The sequence below is a fragment of the Musca domestica genome, unplaced genomic scaffold, assembly GCF_030504385.1.
Source record: "Musca domestica strain aabys unplaced genomic scaffold, Musca_domestica.polishedcontigs.V.1.1 62, whole genome shotgun sequence".
NCBI lineage: Eukaryota > Metazoa > Arthropoda > Insecta > Diptera > Muscidae > Musca > Musca domestica.
Window position 1 is genome coordinate 2,888,716 of NW_026712369.1, and position 27,529 is coordinate 2,916,244.

At 29.3% G+C, this 27,529-nt stretch overlaps 3 protein-coding genes across 3 annotated transcripts; 2 read left to right on the forward strand and 1 right to left on the reverse strand.

Moving 5' to 3' along the window:
- Nucleotides 1-5,767: 5,767 nt before the first annotated feature.
- On the forward strand, nt 5,768-7,126 carry LOC109613853 (epidermal growth factor-like protein). Its single transcript, XM_020039010.2, has 3 exons — nt 5,768-6,220; nt 6,276-6,830; nt 6,892-7,126. The coding sequence occupies exons 1-3, from the start codon at nt 5,916-5,918 to the stop codon at nt 6,986-6,988; spliced, it is 957 nt and encodes a 318-aa protein (XP_019894569.1). The 5' UTR covers nt 5,768-5,915; the 3' UTR covers nt 6,989-7,126.
- Nucleotides 7,127-9,561: 2,435 nt separating this feature from the next.
- LOC101898163 (uncharacterized) lies at nt 9,562-26,440 on the reverse strand. Its single transcript, XM_005189703.3, has 5 exons — nt 26,179-26,440; nt 25,919-26,124; nt 15,864-16,151; nt 13,473-13,935; nt 9,562-10,071 (listed from the first exon to the last, which is right to left on the reverse strand). Exons 1-5 carry the CDS (start codon nt 26,331-26,333, stop codon nt 9,597-9,599), a joined length of 1,587 nt encoding a protein of 528 aa, XP_005189760.2. The 5' UTR covers nt 26,334-26,440; the 3' UTR covers nt 9,562-9,596.
- On the forward strand, nt 19,499-22,580 carry LOC101898515 (epidermal growth factor-like protein). Its single transcript, XM_005189705.4, has 4 exons — nt 19,499-19,775; nt 19,866-20,435; nt 21,961-22,158; nt 22,252-22,580. Exons 1-4 carry the CDS (start codon nt 19,561-19,563, stop codon nt 22,532-22,534), a joined length of 1,266 nt encoding a protein of 421 aa, XP_005189762.1. The 5' UTR covers nt 19,499-19,560; the 3' UTR covers nt 22,535-22,580.
- Nucleotides 26,441-27,529: the final 1,089 nt, after the last annotated feature.

The window sequence follows — 27,529 nt, forward strand, 5'->3', positions numbered from 1 at the left end:
AAAAATTATTTTTCCCACAAATAACATTAGACATATCAAGGCGTGGATTTTTTAAAAATTATTTTTCCCACAAATAACATTAGACATATCAAGGCGTGGATTTTTTAAAAATTATTTTTCCCACAAATAACATTAGACATATCAAGGCGTGGATTTTTTAAAAATTATTTTTCCCACAAATAACATTAGACATATCAAGGCGTGGATTTTTTAAAAATTATTTTTCCCACAAATAACATTAGACATATCAAGGCGTGGATTTTTTAAAAATTATTTTTCCCACAAATAACATTAGACATATCAAGGCGTGGATTTTTTAAAAATTATTTTTCCCACAAATAACATTAGACATATCAAGGCGTGGATTTTTTAAAAATTATTTTTCCCACAAATAACATTAGACATATCAAGGCGTGGATTTTTTAAAAATTATTTTTCCCACAAATAACATTAGACATATCAAGGCGTGGATTTTTTAAAAATTATTTTTCCCACAAATAACATTAGACATATCAAGGCGTGGATTTTTTAAAAATTATTTTTCCCACAAATAACATTAGACATATCAAGGCGTGGATTTTTTAAAAATTATTTTTCCCACAAATAACATTAGACATATCAAGGCGTGGATTTTTTAAAAATTATTTTTCCCACAAATAACATTAGACATATCAAGGCGTGGATTTTTTAAAAATTATTTTTCCCACAAATAACATTAGACATATCAAGGCGTGGATTTTTTAAAAATTATTTTTCCCACAAATAACATTAGACATATCAAGGCGTGGATTTTTTAAAAATTATTTTTCCCACAAATAACATTAGACATATCAAGGCGTGGATTTTTTAAAAATTATTTTTCCCACAAATAACATTAGACATATCAAGGCGTGGATTTTTTAAAAATTATTTTTCCCACAAATAACATTAGACATATCAAGGCGTGGATTTTTTAAAAATTATTTTTCCCACAAATAACATTAGACATATCAAGGCGTGGATTTTTAAAAATTATTTTTCCCACAAATAACATTAGACATATCAAGGCGTGGATTTTTTAAAAATTATTTTTCCCACAAATAACATTAGACATATCAAGGCGTGGATTTTTTAAAAATTATTTTTCCCACAAATAACATTAGACATATCAAGGCGTGGATTTTTTAAAAATTATTTTTCCCACAAATAACATTAGACATATCAAGGCGTGGATTTTTTAAAAATTATTTTTCCCACAAATAACATTAGACATATCAAGGCGTGGATTTTTTAAAAATTATTTTTCCCACAAATAACATTAGACATATCAAGGCGTGGATTTTTTAAAAATTATTTTTCCCACAAATAACATTAGACATATCAAGGCGTGGATTTTTTAAAAATTATTTTTCCCACAAATAACATTATACATATCAAGGCGTGGATTTTTCAAAAATTATTTTTCCCACAAATAACATTAGACATATCAAGGCGTGGATTTTTCAAAAATTATTTTTCCCACAAATAACATTAGACATATCAAGGCGTGGATTTTTTAAAAATTATTTTTCCCACAAATAACATTAGACATATCAAGGCGTGGATTTTTTAAAAATTATTTTTCCCACAAATAACATTAGACATACCAAGGCGTGGATTTTTTAAAAATTATTTTTCCCACAAATAACATTAGACATATCAAGGCGTGGATTTTTTAAAAATTATTTTTCCCACAAATAACATTAGACATATCAAGGCGTGGATTTTTTAAAAATTATTTTTCCCACAAATAACATTAGACATATCAAGGCGTGGATTTTTTAAAAATTATTTTTCCCACAAATAACATTAGACATATCAAGGCGTGGATTTTTTAAAAATTATTTTTCCCACAAATAACATTAGACATATCAAGGCGTGGATTTTTTAAAAATTATTTTTCCCACAAATAACATTAGACATATCAAGGCGTGGATTTTTTAAAAATTATTTTTCCCACAAATAACATTAGACATACCAAGGCGTGGATTTTTTAAAAATTATTTTTCCCACAAATAACATTAGACATATCAAGGCGTGGATTTTTTAAAAATTATTTTTCCCACAAATAACATTAGACATATCAAGGCGTGGATTTTTTAAAAATTATTTTTCCCACAAATAACATTAGACATATCAAGGCGTGGATTTTTTAAAAATTATTTTTCCCACAAATAACATTAGACATATCAAGGCGTGGATTTTTTAAAAATTATTTTTCCCACAAATAACATTAGACATATCAAGGCGTGGATTTTTTAAAAATTATTTTTCCCACAAATAACATTAGACATATCAAGGCGTGGATTTTTTAAAAATTATTTTTCCCACAAATAACATTAGACATATCAAGGCGTGGATTTTTTAAAAATTATTTTTCCCACAAATAACATTAGACATATCAAGGCGTGGATTTTTTAAAAATTATTTTTCCCACAAATAACATTAGACATATCAAGGCGTGGATTTTTTAAAAATTATTTTTCCCACAAATAACATTAGACATATCAAGGCGTGGATTTTTTAAAAATTATTTTTCCCACAAATAACATTAGACATATCAAGGCGTGGATTTTTTAAAAATTATTTTTCCCACAAATAACATTAGACATATCAAGGCGTGGATTTTTTAAAAATTATTTTTCCCACAAATAACATTAGACATATCAAGGCGTGGATTTTTTAAAAATTATTTTTCCCACAAATAACATTAGACATATCAAGGCGTGGATTTTTTAAAAATTATTATTCCCACAAATAACATTAGACATATCAAGGCGTGGATTTTTTAAAAATTATTTTTCCCACAAATAACATTAGACATATCAAGGCGTGGATTTTTTAAAAATTATTTTTCCCACAAATAACATTAGACATATCAAGGCGTGGATTTTTTAAAAATTATTTTTCCCACAAATAACATTAGACATATCAAGGCGTGGATTTTTTAAAAATTATTTTTCCCACAAATAACAAGGCGTGGATTTTTTAAAAATTATTTTTCTCACAAATAACAAGGCGTGGATTTTTAAAAAATTATTTTTTCCATAAATAACAAGGCGTGGATTTTTTTAAAAATTATTTTTCACACAAATAACATTAGACATATCAAGGCGTGGATTTTTTAAAAATTATTTTTCCCACAAATAACATTAGACATATCAAGGCGTGGATTTTTTAAAAATTATTTTTCCCACAAATAACATTAGACATATCAAGGCGTGGATTTTTTAAAAATTATTTTTCCCACAAATAACATTAGACATATCAAGGCGTGGATTTTTTAAAAATTATTTTTCTCACAAATAACAAGGCGTGGATTTTTTAAAAATTATTTTTCTCACAAATAACAAGGCGTGGATTTTTTAAAAATTATTTTTCTCACAAATAACAAGGCGTGGATTTTTAAAAAATTATTTTTTCCATAAATAACAAGGCGTGGATTTTTTTAAAAATTATTTTTCACACAAATAACATTAGACATATCAAGGCGTGGATTTTTTAAAAATTATTTTTCCCACAAATAACATTAGACATATCAAGGCGTGGATTTTTTAAAAATTATTTTTCCCACAAATAACATTAGACATATCAAGGCGTGGATTTTTTAAAAATTATTTTTCCCACAAATAACATTAGACATATCAAGGCGTGGATTTTTTAAAAATTATTTTTCCCACAAATAACATTAGACATATCAAGGCGTGGATTTTTTAAAAATTATTTTTCCCACAAATAACATTAGACATATCAAGGCGTGGATTTTTTAAAAATTATTTTTCCCACAAATAACATTAGACATATCAAGGCGTGGATTTTTTAAAAATTATTTTTCCCACAAATAACATTAGACATATCAAGGCGTGGATTTTTTAAAAATTATTTTTCCCACAAATAACATTAGACATATCAAGGCGTGGATTTTTTAAAAATTATTTTTCCCACAAATAACATTAGACATATCAAGGCGTGGATTTTTTAAAAATTATTTTTCCCACAAATAACATTAGACATATCAAGGCGTGGATTTTTTAAAAATTATTTTTCCCACAAATAACATTAGACATATCAAGGCGTGGATTTTTTAAAAATTATTTTTCCCACAAATAACATTAGACATATCAAGGCGTGGATTTTTTAAAAATTATTTTTCCCACAAATAACATTAGACATATCAAGGCGTGGATTTTTTAAAAATTATTTTTCCCACAAATAACATTAGACATATCAAGGCGTGGATTTTTTAAAAATTATTTTTCCCACAAATAACATTAGACATATCAAGGCGTGGATTTTTTAAAAATTATTTTTCCCACAAATAACATTAGACATATCAAGGCGTGGAATTTTTAAAAATTATTTTTCCCACAAATAACATTAGACATATCAAGGCGTGGATTTTTTAAAAATTATTTTTCCCACAAATAACATTAGACATATCAAGGCGTGGATTTTTTAAAAATTATTTTTCCCACAAATAACATTAGACATATCAAGGCGTGGATTTTTTAAAAATTATTTTTCCCACAAATAACATTAGACATATCAAGGCGTGGATTTTTTAAAAATTATTTTTCCCACAAATAACATTAGACATATCAAGGCGTGGATTTTTTAAAAATTATTTTTCCCACAAATAACATTAGACATATCAAGGCGTGGATTTTTTAAAAATTATTTTTCCCACAAATAACATTAGACATATCAAGGCGTGGATTTTTTAAAAATTATTTTTCCCACAAATAACATTAGACATATCAAGGCGTGGATTTTTTAAAAATTATTTTTCCCACAAATAACATTAGACATATCAAGGCGTGGATTTTTTAAAAATTATTTTTCCCACAAATAACATTAGACATATCAAGGCGTGGATTTTTTAAAAATTATTTTTCCCACAAATAACATTAGACATATCAAGGCGTGGATTTTTTAAAAATTATTTTTCCCACAAATAACATTAGACATATCAAGGCGTGGATTTTTTAAAAATTATTTTTCCCACAAATAACATTAGACATATCAAGGCGTGGATTTTTTAAAAATTATTTTTCCCACAAATAACATTAGACATATCAAGGCGTGGATTTTTTAAAAATTATTTTTCCCACAAATAACATTAGACATATCAAGGCGTGGATTTTTTAAAAATTATTTTTCCCACAAATAACATTAGACATATCAAGGCGTGGATTTTTTAAAAATTATTTTTCCCACAAATAACATTAGACATATCAAGGCGTGGATTTTTTAAAAATTATTTTTTCTTAAACATATTAAGGCGTGGATTTTTTAAAAATTATTTTTCTAAGAAATATCAAGGCGTGGATTTTTTAAAAATTATTTTTCTAAGAAATATCATGGCATGGATCTTTTAAAAATTATTTTTCTTAGAAATATCAAGGTATGGATTTTTTAAAAATTATTTTTCTTAGAAATATCAAGGTATAAATTTTTTAGAAATTATTTTTCTTAGAAATATCAAGTTCAATCAAGAAATATCAAAAATTATTTTTTAAGAAAATGTAAAGAAGTGGAATTTTTTTTAATTTTTTTTTAAAGAAATACAGTTCTAAGGCATCGCCTTGTTATTATAGCATCAAAGCCAAAAGAATTTTCCATTCCCTTTTGTTCCAAAAAAAGTCAATGTGAATGCTGAATTCTGACTCAAAACAAAATCTTGAAAACAACACAAAACCACCAACAACTCTAATCAAAACAATGGAATCTTATCATTTTCTGGACAGATTTTTTTCTTCTGTTGAAGAGAGCTTCAGCTGTATCTCTCATTCTAAATGCTATGCGAAAAAATTGTCTTAGCTTTAGTTTTAATTTAGCCATATAAACGAAAAGAGGCAAGGGTTATTGTACGAAATTCTGAAAATCAAAATTGAAAAATGATTGAAGTACAAAAAATTGTAATCGCAATTTCCTACCTCCTGCTTCTGCAAAAAATTTACAACGTTTCATCTATGATGGATGAGACGGAATTCGCGGCATATAATTCACATATAGAAAATGATTATCATGAAGATGAAGACCTGGACGATCAAGACTCCTATAAGTTTGAAAGATTGGAGAGAAGGGCTTTGTATATGGTACCCAATGAGAATCAATGGCGGGATGGTAGTCCAATTGACCCGCCACTGACCAAGGAGGAGTGTGGCACCCACGGGGATCATATGCAGTTGATATATGTACCGTAAGTATGAGAAATGGGATTTGTTTCAAAAATAAAAATGAAATTCATTTTCCAGGACCGAAGCTGTGGACAAGTATTCCTGGGTCATTAAAATGACCGAAGACAAGTCCCAACGTGTTACACCCATTAAGGTTTGCTGCCCCGGCTATGGCCTGCTACGTTGGCGAGGAGAACGCCGTTGCATTCCCGTCTGTGAGAAATGTCGCAATGGCCAATGTGTGGCGCCCAACGTGTGTGAGTGCTATGACGAATATGTGCGCAACGACAGCGGAGATTGTGTTTTCATTTGCCCTTTGGGATGTCTGAATGGCCGGTGCTATTTAGATGGCAGTTGTGAATGTGAACCAGGTTATAAGCTGGACGAAACACGTGTTTATTGCCGTCCAATTTGTAGCAAAGGCTGCGGTACAGACCCATTACACAATTGTACCGCTCCTGAGGTGTGTGGCTGTATTGAGGGCTTCACGCTGACAGATGGTGGTTGTAAGCCGGTGTGTGAGCCCGAATGCGGGCCGGGCGGTGAGTGCCAGGCTTTTGGTGTAACACGCATGTGTGTGTGCAATCCCGGCTATAGGCTGCAGGATGGGGTTTGCCAATCGGATTGTTATCAGTAAGTGGTGAAAAATTTTACCTTTATTTTTAATTTAAAATGTCGCTTTTCTTTTTTCAAGGTCATGTGCCAATGGCATTTGTTACAACCGCAATAGATGTATCTGTAAGCCTGGCTTTGTGTATCACGAACGTACAAAAAATTGTATACCCCAGTGAAAAGAAAAAGTGATTCTGCAGAGATATGTTTCACAGAAGTGGGACATAATTATGAATTTCGTAGTTTAGGTAAAATTTTTTAAGAACTTCAAATTTAGTGGAAATAAAAAACAAGGAAATATATTATTTTTTAAAAAATATTTTTTTTTAAATAACAAGGCGTGAAGCTTTGAAAAGTTATTTTTTTCCAAAAATAACAAGGCGTCTATTTTTTAAAAATTATTTTTTCCAGAAATATCAAAAAGTGGATTTTTAAGAAATATTTTTCCCAGAAATAACAAGGCGTGGATTTTTTAAAAATTATTTTTCCCACAAATAACAAGGCGTGGATTTTTTAAAAATTATTTTTCCCACAAATAACAAGGCGTTGATTTTTTAAAAATTATTTTTCCCACAAATAACAAGGCGTGGATTTTTTAAAAATTATTTTTCCCACAAATAACAAGGCGTGGATTTTTTAAAAATTATTTTTCCCACAAATAACAAGGCGTGGATTTTTTAAAAATTATTTTTCCCACAAATAACAAGGCGTGGATTTTTTAAAAATTATTTTTCCCACAAATAACAAGGCGTGGATTTTTTAAAAATTATTTTTCCCACAAATAACAAGGCGTGGATTTTTTAAAAATTATTTTTCCCACAAATAACAAGGCGTGGATTTTTTAAAAATTATTTTTCCCACAAATAACAAGGCGTGGATTTTTTAAAAATTATTTTTCCCACAAATAACAAGGCGTGGATTTTTTAAAAATTATTTTTCCCACAAATAACAAGGCGTGGATTTTTTAAAAATTATTTTTCCCACAAATAACAAGGCGTGGATTTTTTAAAAATTATTTTTCCCACAAATAACAAGGCGTGGATTTTTTAAAAATTATTTTTCCCACAAATAACAAGGCGTGGATTTTTTAAAAATTATTTTTCCCACAAATAACAAGGCGTGGATTTTTTAAAAATTATTTTTCCCACAAATAACAAGGCGTGGATTTTTTAAAAATTATTTTTCCCACAAATAACAAGGCGTGGATTTTTTAAAAATTATTTTTCCCACAAATAACAAGGCGTGGATTTTTTAAAAATTATTTTTTCCACAAATAACAAAGCGTTGATTTTTTAAAAATTATTTTTCCCACAAATATTAAAGCGTGGATTTTTTAAAAATTATTTTTCCAACAATTATTAAAGCGTGGATTTTTTAAAAATTATTTTTCCAACAAATATTAAAGCTTGGATTTTTTAAAAATTATTTTTCCAACAAATATTAAAGCGTGGATTTTTTAAAAATTATTTTTCCAACAAATATTAAAGCGTGGATTTTTTAAAAATTATTTTTCCAACAAATATTAAAGCGTGGATTTTTTAAAAATTATTTTTCCAACAAATATTAAAGCGTGGATTTTTTAAAAATTATTTTTCCAACAAATATTAAAGCGTGGATTTTTTAAAAATTATTTTTCCAACAAATATTAAAGCGTGGATTTTTTAAAAATTATTTTTCCAACAAATATTAAAGCGTGGATTTTTTAAAAATTATTTTTCCAACAAATATTAAAGTTATTAAATATTAAAAATTAGTTTTTTAAGAAATATCAAGGCGTGGATTTTTAAAAAATTATTTTCCTCAGATTTTTTAAAAATTATTTTTCTAAGAAATATCAAGACTGGGATTTTTTAAAAATTATTTTTCTAAGAAATATCAAGGCGTGGATTTTTTAAAAATTATTTTTCCCAAAAATAGCAAGGCCTGGATTCTTTAAAAATCATTTTTCCCTCAAATACTAAGGTGTGGATTTGTCAAAAATTATTTTTCCTTCAAATACTAAGGTGTGGATTTGTCAAAAATTATTTCTCCCAAAAATGACAAGGCATGGGGTTTTCAAAAATTATTTTTCCCATAAATAACAAGACGTGGATTTTTTAAAAATTATTTTTCTCACAAATACCTAGGCGTGGATTTTTTAAAAATTATTTTTCCAACAAATAACTAGGCGTGGATTTTTTTTAAAAATTATTTTTCCAACATATATTAAGGCGTGGATTTTTTAAAAATTATATTTCCAACCAATAATAAGGCGTGGATTTTTTAAAAATTATATTTCCAACAAATAATAAGGCTTGGATTTTTTAAAAATTATTTTTTCCAAAAATAACAAGGCCTGGATTATTCAAAAATTATTTTTTCCAAAAATAACAAGGCCTGGATTTTTCAAAAATTATTTTTTCCAAAAATAACAAGGCCTGGATTTTTCAAAAATTATTTTTTCCAAAAATAACAAGGCCTGGATTTTTCAAAAATTATTTCTTCCAACAATAACAAGGCCTGGATTTTTCAAAAATTTTTTTTTCCAAAAATAGCAAGGGTTGGGGTTTTAAAAAATTTTTTTCTCCCAAAAATAACAAGGATTGGGGTTTTCAAAAATTATTTTTCAAAGAAATATCAAGGCATGGAGTTTTCAAAAATTATTTATAAGAAATACCAAGGCGTGGATTTTTTAAAAACTATTTTTCAAAGAAATATCAAGGCTATAATATTTTAAAAAATTTTTATTACAAAAAAATCTTAAAACCTAATTTTTAACAATAATTATATGACGCATATCAATCTTAACTAATACCTCCTTCCCCATGTCCCCTGACCAACTATGGGCTGACAATCATTATCGGTCAATGAGAACCCTTTAACACACCCGCATACATCTGGTGCCGTACAATTATGCAGTGGATTGATGCCACATCCCGCCCGGCATATGGGTCGACAAAATTGCCCCGTCTCATCAAGTTTATAACCGGAATTACACAGACAGCCACCTCTCAGCAAATTACACCTGCCATTCAGGCAGGATATGGGACATGTGAAGACGCAATCCTTATTATCACTTAACACATAACCATCGTAGCATTGACACACTTCGGGGGCAATGCATTTGCCATTGTGACACGACTGACAGTAGGGCTGACACAAGGTATTGCCCATCAGCCGAACGGGTCCAAAATGCGGGCAGCAAATCTCAATGAGGACAGTATTGTAGAGTTCGTTTTTCTTTATTACCGCTGGCCATTCGTAGCGTTTGATGTCCTCGGATCTGAAAGGGAGAGGGAAGGATTAAATATTAAAACTTGGAATTTTTCAAAGACTTCCACAAACGTAAATTTTTTAAAGAATATTTTTAAGGACATCCACCAACGTGGATTCTTTTATAGCAAAAAAAATTATTCAAAGACTTCCGCAAAAGTTGATTTTTTAACAAATATTTTTTCGGGGACTTCTACAAACGTGGATTTTTTGAAGAATACATTTTATTGAAGGACTTCCAAAAACCTTAATTTTTAAAAGAATATCTTTTAGGGACTTCGAAGGCCACAAACTTGAATTTCTTTAAGTACAAAAGTAGATTTTTTAAAAAATATTTTTCAAGGACTTCCGAAGCTACAAATGTGGATTTCTAAAATAATATTTTTCAAGGACTTCCGAAGCCACAAATGTGGTTTTTTAAAGAATATTCTTCAAGGACTTCCGAAGCTACAAATGTGGATTTCTAAAATAATATTTTTCAAGGACTTTCGAAGCTACAAATGTGGTTTTTTGTAGAATATTTTCAAGGACTTTCGAAGCTACAAACCTGAATTTTTTAAAGGAAAGTTTTCAAGGACTTCCGAAGCTACAAACGTAGGTTTTTCAAAGAAAAGTTTTCAAGGGCTTCCGAAGCTACAAACGTAGATTTTTTAAAGAAAAGTTTTCAAGGACTTCCGAAGCTACAAACGTGGATTTTTTAAAGAATATTTTTCAAGGACTTCCAAAGTCATAAACGTGGATTTTTTAAAGAATATTTTTCAAGGACTTCCAAAGGCACAAACTTGGATTTTTTAAAGAATATTTTTCAAGGATTTCCAAAGGCACAAAGTGGGTTTTTTAATGAATATTTTTCAAAGACTTCCAAAGGCACAAACGTTGAATTTTTATAGAATATTTTTCAAGGACTTCCAAAGGCACAAACGTGGATTTTTTAAAGAATATTTTTCAAGGACTTCCAAATGCACAAACGTGGATTTTTTAAAGAATACTTTTTAAGGACATCTAATGCCACAAACGTTGATTTTTTTTAATAATACTTTTTAAAGACATATAGGAATAAAAACGTGGATTTTTTTTTAAAAAGTTCTCAAGGACCTCTAGGACCAAAAACGTGGATTTTTAAAAAAAAAATTCTCAAGGACCGCTGGGACCAAAAACGTGGATTTTTAAAAAAAAAATTCTCAAGGACCGCTGGGACCAAAAACGTGGATTTTTTAAAGAATACGTTTAATGTCCTTCAAGGCTATTAACGTAGATTTTTTAATAATATTTTTTGAGGTACTTCAAGGCTATTAACGTAGATTTTTTTAATAATATTTTTTAAGGCCTTTCAAGGCTATAAGCGTGGATTTTTTAAATAATATTTTTTAAGGTCTTTCAAGGCTAAAAGAGTGGATTTTTTAAAGTATATTTTTTAAGGTCCTTCAAGGTTTTAAGCGTGGATTTTTTAAAGTATATTTTTGAAGGTCCTTCAAGGCTTTAAGTGTGGATTTTTTAAAGTATATTTTTGGAGGTCCTTCAAGGCTTTGAGCGTGGATTTTTTAAAATATATTTTTGAAGGTCCTTCAAGGCTTTAAGCGTGGATTTTTTAAATAATATTTAAAAGGTCCTTCGGGGCTATAAGCCTAGATTTCTTAAATAATATTTTAAAGGTCCTTCAAGGATATAATTGAGGTTTCTTTAAATATAATTCTAAAGTACCTTCCAGGCTATATGCGTGAATTTTTTGAATAATAGTTTCAATTGTGGCCTTTCGAGGCAATAAGCGTGGATTTTTAAAGAATATTTTTTAAGGTCCTTCAAGGCTCTAAGCGTGGAATTTTTAAAGTATATTTTTGAAGGTCCTTCAAGGCTTGAAGCGTGGACGTTTTAAAGTATATTTTTGAAGGTCCTTCCAGGCTTTAAGCGTGGATTTTTTAAAGTATAATTTTTAAGGTCCTTCCAGGCTTTAAGCGTGGATTTTTTAAAGTATAATTTTTAAGGTCCTTCCAGGCTTTAAGCGTGGATTTTTTTAAGAATATTTTTGAAGGTCCTTCTAGGCTTTAATCGTGGATTTTTTAAATAATATTTTTAAGGGTCCTTCAAGGCCAAAGCGTGGATTTTTTAAAGAATATTTTTAAGGGTCCTTCAAGGCCAAAGCGTGGATTTTTTAAATAATATTTTTAAGGGTCCTTCAAGGCCAAAGCGTGGATTTTTTAAAGAATATTTTTAAGGGTCCTTCAAGGCCAAAGCGTGGATTTTTTAAAGAATATTTTTAAGGGTCCTTCAAGGCCAAAGCGTCGATTTTTTAAAGAATATTTTTAAGGGTCCTTCAAGGCCAAAGCGTGGATTTTTTAAAGAATATTTTTAAGGGTCCTTCAAGGCCAAAGCGTGGATTGTTTAAAGAATATTTTTAAGGGTCCTTCAAGGCCTAAGCGTGGATTTTTTAAAGAATATTTTTAAGGGTCCTTCAAGGCCAAAGCGTGGATTTTTTAAAGAATATTTTTAAGGGTCCTTCAAGGCCAAAGCGTGGATTTTTTAAAGAATATTTTTAAGGGTCCTTCAAGGCCAAAGCGTGGATTTTTTAAAGAATATTTTTAAGGGTCCTTCAAGGCCAAAGCGTGGATTTTTTAAAGAATATTTTTAAGGGTCCTTCAAGGCCAAAGCGTGGATTTTTTAAAGAATATTTTTAAGGGTCCTTCAAGGCCAAAGCGTGGATTTTTTAAATATTATTTTTTAAGGTCCTTCAAGGCTTTAAGCGTGGATTTTTTAAATATTATTTTTTAAGGTCCTTCAAGGCTTTAAGCGTGGATTTTTTAAATATTATTTTTTAAGGTCCTTCAAGGCTTTAAGCGTGGATTTTTTAAATATTATTTTTTAAGGTCCTTCAAGGCTTTAAGCGTGGATTTTTTAAATATTATTTTTTAAGGTCCTTCAAGGCTTTAAGCGTGGATTTTTTAAATATTATTTTTTAAGGTCCTTCAAGGCTTTAAGCGTGGATTTTTTAAAGTATATTTTTTATGGTCCTTCCAGGCTTTAAGAGTGCATTTTTTAAGGTATATTTTTTAAGGTTCTTCCAGGCTTTAAGCGTGGATTTTTTAAAGTATATTTTTTATGGTCCTTCCAGGCTTTAAGCGTGGATTTTTTAAAGTATATTTTTTATGATCCTTCCAGGCTTTAAGCGTGCATTTTTTAAATAATATTTTTGAGGCTAAGGCCTTTATTTATTATTTTTAACGGACTTTCACGGCTATAAGCGTGGATTTTTAAAATATTATTTTTTAAGGTCCTTCAAGGCTATAAGATAATATAATAATTTTTTTCCAGAACTTACAGGTTCACAAAAACTTATTTCCTTACACTTTTAATGTTTTTTTTTTTTTTTTTTTTTTTTTTTTTTTTTTTTTTTTTGTGTTTAAGTTATTTTTATACCTTATCCACTTATAACACTTATGCAACTTTCTCTCCACCGGAGTTATGTCCTTATACTTTGTTGCCCTTCTATTGGGTTTCTGATGTTGAAATTGCTCCCGGCCATAGGTGATGGGGCCGTGCCAACGATTTCCACTGGGTCGACTATTGCCATTGGAATTATCCGAGTCGTCTTCTTCCTGTTTCTTACGGGCATTTTTTACACACGAACTTTCGGTGGCCTCCAGTAAAAATGGTTTAGGTTTTATTGTGGGTTTTCTCCCGGTGGCACCACCTTGGAAATTTGGATGGCGTTTTTCAATTGGCGTCGGTGCGGTCAAAATGGCGGATGACAACGATGGCTTGTAGAGAATTCCCTTTTGAGGGTGGGCTGGTATGTCGTCTATATAACCCGTATACAAATGTTCAGGGATTGACCATTGAAAATGCGCGAAAAAAATTAACCAGGAAATAATTTGCATTTCTCAAAAAATGACGTTTAATGGTGAATAGTCCGCTAGTTTCGAGTTGTGAGGGTAAGACTAATGATTCTGTCTGTGAATTGCTGTTTTGGCAAACAACACATGTTTGTTTATTTTTTCAAACGTTTCGAATTTTGTTGTTATTTCTATTGTCAAAATTTGATGTCTGCTCTTGACCCCCCAATATTAATTTTTTGTGCGCTGTTATCATCTCCTGAAGATCTGGGAATTAGAGAGAGTTTGTTTTTAAAACTCACAGTTTGTTCGAGCCCCAAAAAATTAGATGGGAAGGTCGAAGACTTTTAGCCCTACTTGAGTCTGATTTTCTTTAAAAAAATCCAAGCCTATAGCCTTGAAGGACCTGTACTAATATTATTTGAAAAAATCCACGCTTATAACTTCGAATGACCTTTAAAAAATCCACGCATATAGCCTTCAAGGACCTTTAAAAATATTCTTTAAAAAAATCCACGCATATGGCCTTCAAGGACCTTTAAAATATTCTGTAAAAAATCCACGCATATGACCTTCAAAGACCTTTAAAATATTCTTTAAAAAATCCACGCATATGGCCTTCAAGGACCTTTAAAATATTCTTTAGAAAATCCACGCATATGGCCTTCAAGGACCTTTAAAAATATTCTTTAAAAAATCCACGCATATGGCCTTCAAGGACCTTTAAAAATATTCTTTAAAAAATCCACGCATATGGTCTTCAAGGACTTTTAAAAATATTCTTTAAAAAATCCACTCTTTTGGTCCTTGAAAGAAAATTCCTTAAAAATCCACGTCTGTAGCTTCAGAAGTCCTTAAAAGAATATTCTTTAAATATCCACTATTCTAGCCTCGGCAGTCCTTGAAAAAATATCTTTTAAAAATCAAGGTTTGTAGCATCGAAAGTCCTTGAAAAAACATTCTTTAAAAAAACACGTTTATAGCTTCCGAAGTCCTTGAAAAATATTCTTTAAAAATCCACCTTTGTAGCTTCAAAAGTCCTTGAAAAATATTCTTTAAAAATCCAAGTTTGTAGCCTCGGAAGTCCTTGAAAAAATATTCTTTAAAAAATCCACGTTTATGGAAGTCCTTGAAAAAATATTCTTTAAAAAATCCACGTTTATGGAAGTCCTTGAAAAAATATTCTGTAAAAAATCCACGTTTACGGAAGTCCTTGAAAAAATATTCGATAAAAAAATCCACGTTTATGGAAGTCATTGAAAAAATATTCTTTAAAAAATCCACGTTTATGGAAGTCCTTGAAAAAATATTCTTTAAAAAATCCACGTTTATGGAAGTCCTTGAAAAAATATTCTTTAAAAAATCCACGTTTATGGAAGTCCTTGAAAAAATATTCTTTAAAAAATCCACGTTGATGGAAGTCCTTGAAAAAATATTCTTTAAAAAATCCACGTTTATGGAAGTCCTTGAAAAAATATTCTTTAAAAAATCCACGTTTATGGAAGTCCTTGAAAAAATATTCTTTAAAAATCCACGTTTATGGAAGTCCTTGAAAAAATATTCTTTAAAAAATCCACGTTTATGGAAGTCCTTGAAGAAATATTCTTTAAAAAATCCACGTTTATGGAAGTCCTTGAAAAAATATTCTTTAATAAATCCACGTTTATGGAAGTCCTTGAAAAACTATTCTTTAATAAATCCACGTTTATGGAAGTCCTTGAAAAAATATTATTTAGTCCTTGAAAAAATATTCTTTAATAAATCCACTTTTATGGAAGTCCTTGAAAAAATATTCTTTAATAAATCCAGGTTTATGGAAGTCCTTGAAAAAATAATTCTCTAAAAGTCCATGATTGTAGCATCGTGAGTCCCTGAAAAACCTCATAACTCCTGACAACCTACCTTATCCACTTATAGCATTTGTGTTGATTCCTTTCCACCGGTGTTATATCCCTCACTTTCGTACTCCTCCCACTGTGTTTGTTGTGTTTGAAACGATCGCTGGCATAGATCACCGAACCATGCCAACGATTACCACTTGGCTTATATTCCTTTTGGGGATTTTCACGCTCCTCCGCAGCCTTCCGCTTATGATAGTTACGTACACACATACCCTCTGTGGTTGCCACAATATGTTTTGGTTTCTTCGTCGGCTTCTTTCTCATGGGCGGATGGAAATTTGGATGTTGCCATTTTTCATCCGAGGGGTTTATACGAATTTCGTCCTGATCAATGTCATCGATGTAATCACTGTATAAACGATCTGCGAAAGCGATATGGAAACATATGAAAAAGTAAACTAGTTTGCAATTTTGCATTTCACTACGACGGAGCTGAGCGTTGGATCGCTGCAAATAAACTGATTTGTAAACTGATGAATTGAGAAAAAACTGCAAAATTTCTAATCTCTATTTGCTTTCTAATCTTGACCTTTAAATGCAGTTTTTTTTTTCAAATGTCTGTAAGACTTACTGATAATGAAAAACGCTGGATTTCATTCATAATTACATTTGAAATAGCGAATGGCAGCGAACATTATTTTCAATGTGCCTCTGTAGATCCTTGAAAAATAATCTTTAAAAAAATCCACGTTTTTTGCCTCTGTAGATCCTTGAAAAATAATCTTTAAAAAAATCCACGTTTTTGCCTCTATAGATCGTTGAAAAATATTCTTTAAAAATCCAAGTTTATGGAAGACCATGAAAATATATTTTTTTAAAAAATCCACGTTTATGGAAGACCATGAAAATATATTTTTTAAAAAATCCACTTTTATGAAAGACCATGAAAATATATATTTTTTTAAAAAATCCACGTTTATGGAAGACCATGAAAATATATTTTTTTAAAAAACCCAGGTCTATGGAAGTCCTTGAAAAAATATTCTTTAAAAAATCCACATTTATGGAAGTCCTTGAAAAAATATTCTTTACAATATCTACGTCTATCAAAGTCCTTGAAAAAATATTCTTTAAAAAATCCACGTTAATTAAAAGTCTTTGAAAAAATAATCTTTAAAAAATCCACGTTTATGGAAGTCCTTGAAAAAATATTCTTTACAATATCCACGTCTATTGAAGTCCTTGAAAAAATATTCTGTAAAAAATCCACGTTTATGGAAGACCATGAAAATATATTTTTTAAAAAATTCACGTTTATGGAAGACCATGTAAATATATAATTTTTAAAAAAGCCACATTCATGGAAGGCCATGAAAATATATTTTTTAAAAAATCCACGTTTATGGAAGTCCTTGAAAAAATATTATTTAAAAAATCCAGATTTATGGAAGTCCTTGAAAAAAAATTCTTTAAAAAATACACGTTTATGGAAGTCCTTGAAAAAATATTCTTTAAAAAATCCTTAGAAGTCCCTGAAAGATATTCTTTAAAAAAATCCACGTCAATCGAAGTCCTTGAAAAAATATTATTTAAAAAGTCCACGCTTACTGATGTCCATGAAATAAATATTCTTTAAAAAAATCCACGTCAATCGAAGTCCTTGAAAAAATATTTAAAAAAAATCCACGTCTATCGAAGTCCTTGAAAAAATATTCTTTAAAAAATCCACGTTTATGGAAGTCATTGAAAAAATATTCTTTAAAAAATCCACGTTTATGGAAGTCATTGAAAAAATATTCTTTAAAAAATCCACGTTTATGGAAGTCATTGAAAAAATATTCTATAAAAAAATCCACGTTTATGGAAGTCATTAAAAAAATATTCTTTAAAAAACCCACGTTTATGGAAGTCATTGAAAAAATATTCTATAAAAAAATCCACGTTTATGGAAGTCATTGAAAAAATATTCTTTAAAAAATCCACGTTTATGGAAGTCATTGAAAAAATATTCTATAAAAAAATCCACGTTTATGGAAGTCATTGAAAAAATATTCTATAAAAAAATCCACGTTTATGGAAGTCATTAAAAAAATATTCTTTAAAAAATCCACGTTTATGGAAGTCATTGAAAAAATATTCGATAAAAAAATCCACGTTTATGGAAGTCATTGAAAAAATATTCTTTAAAAAATCCACGTTTATGGAAGTCATTGAAAAAATATTCTTTAAAAAATCCACGTTTATGGAAGTCATTGAAAAAATATTCTTTAAAAAATCCACGTTTATGGAAGTCATTGAAAAAATATTCTTTAAAAAATCCACGTTTATGGAAGTCATTGAAAAAATATTCTTTAAAAATCCACGTTTATGGAAGTCATTGAAAAAATATTCTTTAAAAAATCCACGTTTATGGAAGTCATTGAAAAAATATTCTTTAAAAAATCCACGTTTATGGAAGTCATTGAAAAAATATTCTTTAAAAAATCCACGTTTATGGAAGTCATTGAAAAAATATTCTTTAAAAAATCCACGTTTATGGAAGTCATTGAAAAAATATTCTTTAAAAAATCCATTGAAAAAATATTCTTTAAAAAATCCACGTTTATGGAAGTCATTGAAAAAATATTCTTTAAAAAATCCACGTTTACGGGAGCCTTGAAAAAATATTCTTTAAAAAATCCACGTTTACGGGAGTCCATGAAAAAATATTCCTTAAAAATCCACGTTTACGGGAGTCCTTGAAAAAATATTCTTTAAATAATCCACGTTTATGGAAGTCCTTGAAAAGATATTTTTTAAAAAATACACGTTTATGAAAGTCCTTGAAAAATATTCGTTAAAAAATCGACGTTAATGAATGTCCTTGAAAAACTATTTTTTAATAAATCCACGTTTATTGAAGTCCTTAAAAAAATATTCTTTAAAAAAATCCACGTCTATTGAAGTCCTTGAAAAAATATGTTTTAAAAAATCCACGTTTATGAAAGTCCTGAAAAAAATATTCTTTAAAAAATCCACGTTTATGGAAGTCATTGAGAAAATATTCTTTAAAAAATCCACGTTTATGGAAGTCATTGAAAAAATATTCTATAAAAAAATCCACGTTTATGGAAGTCATTAAAAAAATATTCTTTAAAAAATCCACGTTTATGGAAGTCATTGAAAAAATATTCTTTAAAAAATCCACGTTTATGGAAGTCATTGAAAAAATGTTCTTTAAAAAATCCACGTTTATGGAAGTCATTGAAAAAATATTCTTTAAAATATCCACGTCTATTGAAGTCCTTGAAAAAATATTCTTTAAAAAATCCACGTTTATGGAAGTCCTTGAAAAAATACTCTTTTAAAAAAATCCAGGTTTATGGAAGTCCTTGAAAAAATATTCTTTAAAAAAATCCACGTTTTTTGACAGTCCTTGAGAAAAAATTCTTTAAAAAAATCCACGTCTATCGAAGTCCTTGAAAAAATATTCTTTAAAAAATCCACGTTTATGGAAGTCTCTAAGGAAATATTCTTTAAAAAATCCACGTTTATGGAAGTCTCTAAGAAAATATTCTTTAAAAAATCCACGTTTCTGGCCTCCTCTGGTCTCCTAAAGATGCCATCGCCGACCTTGCCTTTCCAATTTCGTGTAGGGCATTGGGAGATAATATTCTCCCACTCTACCCCATAATCTATGTTATCAGTATTTAAAAATTGATGGTATTTCATTTGAAAATCTTCTCTTTGAAACCAAAAACTCAAATCGATTATCTTCAGTTATGCTCTGGACCTTACCCAATTAAGACATAAAACGGAGCGGAGTTCTGCCTCTAAAAAAATCTCAACATCATGACAAATAGACGACCTTTCGACATCAGTTCATCAACATTGGTGAAGATAGTCTTATCGCTAGTTTTCCTCTGCGCCAGCATTTTCAATTGTATACAAATGGAAAATGTGCGGTTCACCACAACAACGACAACAAAACAGCCGTTTGTAAGATCACCGGGTCTGTCATTGCCCCGTAAGGACATGAATCCGTCCAAGTGTAAAAAAGAAGTACCGTAAGTGGAAATACTTCGAGAGAGAAGAGGGAGAGAGAGAATAAGAGAGAGAGAGAGTAAGAGAGAGAATTCATATTTTCAATTTTCCAGGGCCATATTTTTCCAATACGAAAAAGATGTACCCATCCGAGGCAACAGCAGTACCGGTAATCCGAATTACAACGAAATTGATGTCTGCTGTCCGGGCTTTAAGCGTTACGACTTCGACTGGAGCAAATGTGTGCCGGATTGTGGTAATAAATGTTTGAAGAATGGATTCTGCTTGGAGGGCGGTGTGTGTCAGTGTTTCGATGAATTTGTGCTGAATCATCGCAATGACTGTGTACCCACCTGCCCGCTGGGCTGTCCCAACGGGCGATGCTACCTGAATGGAACTTGTGTCTGTAATTCGGGCTATGAATTGGATCCCACCAAGAAATATTGTGTCCCTATCTGTAAAATGGGTTGTGGTCGAAATGAGATTTGTGTGGAGCCGGAGAGGTGTGAATGTGCTGAGGGTTATTCGCGATCGCCTAATCACCAATTGACCAAAATTGGATGTCAACCGATCTGTATTCCCGACTGTGGATTTGGTTATTGTTCGGGACCGAATAAGTGTGAATGCTTCCCCGGCTATGGCAAGAAGACCAATGGGACGGTGTGTGAATATTTGGGATTTTTGTGAGTATAAGAATTGTTTTCAATACAAATTTTTTAAGGGATATTTTGTTCAAAGGAAAAATATTTTTCAAGGACTTCGATAAACGTGAATTTTTTAAAGAATATTTTTTCTAGGACTTTCATAAACGTGGATTTCTTAAAGAATATTTTTTCAAGAACTTTCATAAACGTGGATTTTTTAAAGAATATTTTTTCAAGGATTTCCATAAACGTGGATTTTTCAAGGACTTCCAGAAACGTGGATTTTTTAAATAATATTTTTTTCAAGGACTTTCATTAACGTGGATATTTTAAAAAATATTTTTTCAAGGACTTCCAGAAACGTGGATTTTTTAAAAAATATTTTTTCAAGGACTTCCATTAACGTGGATTTTTAAAAAAATATTTTTTTCAAGGACTTCCGTAAACGTGGATTTTTTAAAGAATATTTTTTCAAGGACTTCCATAAACGTGGATTTTTTAAAAAATATTTTTTCAAGGACTGCCATAGACGTGGATTTTTCAAAAAATATTTTTTCAAGGTCTTCTAGAAACGTTGATTTTTTTAAAAATATTTTTTCAAAGACTTCTAGAAACGTGGATTTTAAAACAAAATATTTTTTCAAGGACTTCTAGAAACGTGGATTTTATAAAAAATATTTTTTCAAGGAATTCTAGAAACGTGGATTTTTTAAAGAATAATTTTTCAAAGACTTCCATAAACTTGGCTTTTTTAAAGAATATTTTTTCAAAGACTTCCATAAACTTGGATTTTTTAAAGAATATTTCTTCAAGCTCTGTCATAAGCGTGGATTTTTTAAAGAATATTTTTTCAAGGACTTCCATAAACGCCAATTTTTAAAGAATATTTTTTCAAGGACTTCCATAAGCGTGGATTTTTTAGAGAATATTTTTTCAAGGACTTCCATAAACGTGGATTTTTTAAAGAATATTTTTTCAAGGACTTCCATAAACGCCAATTTTTAAAGAATATTTTTTCAAGGACTTCCATAAGCGTGGATTTTTTAGAGAATATTTTTTCAAGGACTTCCATAAACATGGATTCTTTAAAGAATATATTTTCAAGGACTTCCATAAACGCCGATTTCTAAAGAATATTTTTTCAAGGACTTCCAGAAACGTGGATTTTTTAAAGAATATTTTTTCAAGGACTTCCATAAACGTGGATTTTTAAAGAATATCTTTTCAAGGACTTCCATAAACGTGGATTTTTAAAGAATATTTTTTCAAGGACTTCCATAAACGTGGATTTTTTAAAGAATTTTTTTTCAAGGAATTCTAGAAACGTGGATTTTTTAAAAAATATTTTTAAGGAATTCTAGAAACGTGGATTTTTTAAAGAATATTTTTTCAAGGAATTCTAGAAACGTGGATTTTTTAAAAAATATTTTTTCAAGGAATTCTAGAAACGTGGATTTTTTAAAGAATATTTTTTATGCACTTTCAAAGTCACAAACTTGGATTTGAAAAAAAAAAACATTTATGTGAAAGCCCTTTAATCTCAAAATTGTTTTCTTTTTTGTAGACGCTGCGATAATGGCTTCCAGGTTCGTGGGCCCCGATGCATCTGCCAGGAGGGTTATCGTTATGATGAAAATACCACCTCATGCCTCCCCGACTGCGGTGACGACTGTGACAATGGCGTCTGCATTTCGCCTGGAATATGTCGTTGTTTTAATGGCTATCAGAGGAATGGTCCCAAATGTGAAGCCATCTGTGAACAGTAGGTACTCTATTGATAATTATACAAAAATAAGTATTTAATAATTCCCCTCACTTCGTCTCCTCTCTCTCTCTCTCTCTCTCTCTCTCGCAGTGGTTGCGGTTATTATGGCAAATGTATTGCACCCGGCGTCTGTGGCTGTTCCATAACGGATGGCCCCTTTAAAACGTATCAAAAATGTGAATTAGGCTATTGTACGTCGAAGGGTCGTTGCCGTTGTCAGACGGGCACAACGCGTTTCATCAATCAGTGTCTGTCGCCAGATAAGGTCACCACCTATGCCACGATGCATCATCAGAAATTGAATGAAGACTTTGTGGATGAATTCAATCTATTGATTGGCAGATATTTTAATTTTACCGATAAATTGGGATAAGTGGATAAGGGAAATAGAGATAAGAGTAAATAAAAATATTGAAAACTACGAAGAAATGTATATTAAAATAATATTTTTTCAAGAAGGATATTTATAGGTTTTTTTAAGGATATTTTTTCAAGGACTAAAAGCAAATAATCGTAAATTTCGTAGATAAAATCGTAGATTTTACAGAATATTTGTTTGAGGTCCAACAGATGAGTTTCCGTAGAATTTTAAGGAATTTTTTTCGAGGACCAACAGACCAATGATCCTTGGACCTAGGTACTCCCTGCCTTACCCCCTGGTAAATATTACCCTCGTTCTCCACTAATAAACAAATATTGTTTTATAAAAACAACAATAATGGGATTAACCCTGACGATTTTCGCAACAACAAAATACTACGGTATCCCAAACAAACATGCCAACACTGTTCTAGAAAAATAATTTTTAAAAAATTAACGCCTTGATATTTCTTAGAAAAACAATTTTTAAAAAATTCGCGCCTTGATATTTCTTAGAAAAACAATTTTTAAAAAATCCACGCCTTGACATTTCTTAGAAAAATAAATTTTTAAAAAATCCACGCCGTGATATCTCTTTGAAAAATAATTTTTAAAAATTTTACGCCATGATATTTCTTAGAAAAATAATTTTTAAAAAATCCACGCCTTGATATTTCTTAGAAAAATAATTTTTAAAAAAAATCCTGGCCTTGATATTTCTTTGAAAAATAATTATTAAAAAATTCACGCCTTGATATTTCTTAGAAAAATAATTTTTAAAAAATCCACGCCTTGATATTTCTTATAAAAATCATTCAAAAAAAACACGCCTTGATATTTCTTAGAAAAATAATTTTTAAAAAAATCCACGCCTTGAAATTTCTTATAAAAATCATTTTTAAAAAATCCACACCTTGATATTTCTAATAAAAATAATTTTTAAAAAAATCAACGCCTTGATATTTCTTATAAAAATAATTTCTAAAAAATCCACGCCTTGATATTTCTTTGAAAAATATTTGTTAAAAAGCCAGGCCTTGATATTTCTTTGAAAAATAATTTTTAAAAAATCCACGCCTTGATATTTCTTTGAGAAATAATTTTTAAAAAAATTCATGACTTGATATTTCCTGGAAAAATAATTTTTAAAAAAATTCATGACTTGATATTTCCTGGAAAAATAATTTTTAAAAAATCCACGCCTTGATATTTTGTGGAAAAATAATTTTTAAAAAATCCACGCTTTGATATTTTGTGGAAAAATAATCTTTAAAAATTCCACGACTTGATATTTATTAGAAAAATAATTTTTAAAAAAATTCATGACTTGATATTTCCTGGAAAAATAATTTTTAAAAAATCCACGCCTTGATATTTTGTGGAAAAATAATTTTTAAAAAATCCACTCTTTGATATTTTGTGGAAAAATAATCTTTAAAAAATCCACGACTTGATATTTATTAGAAAAATAATTTTTAAAAAATCCATGCCTTGATATTTCGTGGAAAAATAATTTTTAAAAAATCCACGCCTTAATATTTCGTGGAAAAATAATTTTTAAAAAATCCACGCCTTAATATTTCTTAGAAAAATAATTTTTAAAAAATCCTGGCCTTGATATTTCTTTGAAAAATAATTTTTAAAAAAATTCATGACTTGATATTTCTCAGAAAAATAATTTTTTAAAAAATCCACGACTTGATATTTCTCAGAAAAATAATTTTTTAAAAAATCCACGACTTGATATTTCTTAGAAAAATAATTTTTAAAAATTCACGCCTCCATATTTCTTAGAAAAATAATTTTTAAAAAATCCACGCCTTGATATTTCTTAGAAAAAAATTAAAGATCCACGCATTTTTATTTTAAAAAAAAAAAATTATTTTTAAAAAATCCACGCATTGATATTTCGTAGAAAAATAATTATTAAATAATTCACGCCTTGATATTTCTTAGAAAAATAATTTTTATAAAATGCATGCCTTGGAATTTCGTGGAAAAATAATTTTTAAAAAATTCACGCCTTGATATTTCTTATAAAAACAATTTTTAAAAAATCCACGCTTTGATATTTCGTGGAAAAATAATTTTTAAAAAACCCATGCCTTGACATTTCGTGGAAAAATAATTTTTAAAAAATTTATGCTTTGATATTTCTTATAAAAATCATTTTTAAAAAATACACGCCTTGATATTTCTTAGAAAAATCATTTCTAAAAAATCCACGCCTTAATATTTCGTGGAAAAATAATTTTTAAAAAATTAACGCCTTCATATTTCGTGGAAAAATAATTTTTGAAAAATCTACGCCTTGATATTTGTTAGAAAAATAATTTTTAAAAAATCCACGCCTTGATATTTCGTGGAAAAATAATTTTTGAAAAATCCTTTTTAAAAAATTTACGCATGGATATTTGTTGGAAAAAATAATTTTTTAAATATACAACCCTCTCTTGACTATTGAAAAATGTCTATTTAAAAATTCTAGATTATAGCACTAAAATTCCCTTTAAAATAGTTTTAAAAGTCCACGATTATAACCCTGGAAATGGCAAAAAAAAAATAAAACGAATATAGTTCTAGAAGTATTTAAAAAATAATATTTAAAAGTACAAGTTTATATGTATATGTATATGTATATGTGAATCCACTATTAAATCTCGGAAAGTCCTAATAAAAATTATTTTTAAGAATCCACAATTATAGGTCTGGAAATCGATGGAAAATTAAATTTCACGATAGTATCTGTGAAAGTTTTTTTTTTTAATTTTAAATTCACCTTTCAAAGCCCTTCAAAAAATATTCTGCGAAATTTTGTGGTCTAAGCTCTAATTTCCTTTAATTTTTATTTAATATCTCTGATTATAGCTCTGAAGGTCCTTTAAGGATATTATTAAAAAATCCATTAATACAGCATTAAATATTCTTGAAAAATAGTTTTAAAAAGTCCTCAATTGAAGCTCTTAACAAATGCACTTCTTAAAAAATACAGCATACTTTTAGGCGTACATTATTTATTTACAACCTAAACCGAAATTTTCAAAGCCATGTGTGCTTGACTGTCGGTAATCTTAGCTTATTATCGCACATGAACTTTTTCAATGCAATCTCCGGCTACAGGCGGGCAGGCATGTTATGATGCTTGTTTGTATTAATTATGTCGAGAGATTTCAGAAATTGGTTCATATACAAATTAAAATAGCAATGACATAGTTTGGCTTTTCTTATTCTTTTTTTTTTTTTTTGGAGGGGAAATTTGAGGCATTTAGACACTTATCAATGAATCTAATCACTACACATAGTAAAAGTTTCTAAAAATAATTTTTGAAAATTATTATTTATTACAAAAAAAATTCTAACGCGCAAAATCATAGCCTAGCCAGTCCATGGAAGTTCTAGTAAAATGGTATGCAGCGAGCATTCTCCCGTTTATAGCCGGGATAGCATTCACAATAATCGGGCGCCACACAAATGCCATTGTTGCAGTCATTGGTGCAAATGGGATCACATTTCACAGCGTGTCTTACCAAACGGTTACGTTTATAGCCGGGACAGCAGAAGGACACGGTGCGCATGCGTACTTCCGGATCATTGACCTTGGCCCTGGAACATATTCGTTTTTAAAAATTCTGATTTTTTTATCCCACTTATACTTACTCCACTTGTTTGTAACAAATACCCGCCGACATTGTACTCCTCACCTCCATAATAAATAGATCACGTTCACTTGGCGTATTTAGTTTCCAAAATTGTCCCATTGTCACACCGAAACTGAGACATATCAACAGAAAATATTTCAATTTCATCAACATATCGCAATTAAGACGACGACGACGAAATTTTCAATTATGAAATGAAAACAAGAAAATAAGCACTTTTTTCTACACCCAACTTCTGCAGCGACTAAATAAATGTGACTGAGCGTTGTGTGTGGATTTTCTGAGAGGCTTGAATATTTAATATTTTTCATTGGCTTTGTTTTTTTTTTTTTTTCTTTGCTACTGGTTCCCTCTTCTTATCAGTTTAATGCGTTCTTTCACCAAGATTCGTTTTTGTTTTTATTTTTTGAAAACAATTATAAATGATGAGAAAATTCTCATTTACGAAGCAGAGTAGTTCGGCAGGGTTGCCGTTTTAAAAAATATATTTTTTTTTTAAATTTTGCTATAATTAATAAAATAATTTACAAAAAAACCACGCCTTGATATTTCTAAGAAAAAATAAATTTTAAAAAATCCACGCCTTGATATTTCTAAGAAAAAATAAATTTAAAAAAAAATCCACGCCTTGATATTTCTAAGAAAAAATAAATTTTAAAAAATCCACGCCTTGGTATTTGTAAGAAAAAATAAATTTTAAAAAAATCCACGCCTTGATATTTCTAAGAAAAATAAATTTTAAAAAATCCACGCCTTGATATTTCTAAGAAAAAATAAATTTTAAAAAAATCCACGCCTTGATATTTCTAAGAAAAAATAAATTTTAAAAAATCCACGCCTTGATATTTCTAAGAAAAAATAAATTTTAAAAAAATCCTCGCCTTGATATTTCTAAGAAAAAATAAATTTTAAAAAATCCACGCCTTGATATTTCTAAGAAAAAATAAATTTTAAAAAAATCCACGCCTTGATATTTCTAAGAAAAAATAAATTTTAAAAAATCCACGCCTTGATATTTCTAAGAAAAAATAAATTTAAAAAAAATCCACGCCTTGGTATTTCTAAGAAAAAATAAATTTTAAAAAAAATCCACGCCTTGATATTTCTAAGAAAAAATAAATTTTAAAAAAATCCACGCCTTGATATTTGTAAGAAAAAATAATTTTTAAAAAATCCACGCCTTGATATTTGTAAGAAAAAATAATTTTTAAAAAATCCACGCCTTGATATTTGTAAGAAAAAATAATTTTTAAAAAATCCACGCCTTGATATTTGTAAGAAAAAATAATTTTTAAAAAATCCACGCCTTGATATTTGTAAGAAAAAATAATTTTTAAAAAATCCACGCC

What these genes read in the sequence shown, in the direction of transcription:
- LOC109613853 (XM_020039010.2), top strand. Translation starts at nt 5,916, where the DNA reads ATGATTGAAGTACAAAAAATTGTAATCGCAATTTCCTACCTCCTGCTT. An exon ending in ATGCAGTTGATATATGTACC is followed by an intron (nt 6,221 to 6,275) that starts GTAAGTATGAGA and finishes TTCATTTTCCAG; the next exon opens with GACCGAAGCTGTGGACAAGT. An exon ending in TGCCAATCGGATTGTTATCA is followed by an intron (nt 6,831 to 6,891) that starts GTAAGTGGTGAA and finishes TCTTTTTTCAAG; the next exon opens with GTCATGTGCCAATGGCATTT.
- LOC101898515 (XM_005189705.4), top strand. Translation starts at nt 19,561, where the DNA reads ATGACAAATAGACGACCTTTCGACATCAGTTCATCAACATTGGTGAAG. An exon ending in AAGTGTAAAAAAGAAGTACC is followed by an intron (nt 19,776 to 19,865) that starts GTAAGTGGAAAT and finishes TCAATTTTCCAG; the next exon opens with GGCCATATTTTTCCAATACG. An exon ending in TGTGAATATTTGGGATTTTT is followed by an intron (nt 20,436 to 21,960) that starts GTGAGTATAAGA and finishes TCTTTTTTGTAG; the next exon opens with ACGCTGCGATAATGGCTTCC.
- LOC101898163 (XM_005189703.3), bottom strand. Translation starts at nt 26,333, where the DNA reads ATGTTGATGAAATTGAAATATTTTCTGTTGATATGTCTCAGTTTCGGT. An exon ending in ATTTGTTACAAACAAGTGGA is followed by an intron (nt 26,125 to 26,178) that starts GTAAGTATAAGT and finishes AATATGTTCCAG; the next exon opens with GGCCAAGGTCAATGATCCGG. An exon ending in TCGCTGCATACCATTTTACT is followed by an intron (nt 16,152 to 25,918) that starts AGAACTTCCATG and finishes TCGCTTTCGCAG; the next exon opens with ATCGTTTATACAGTGATTAC.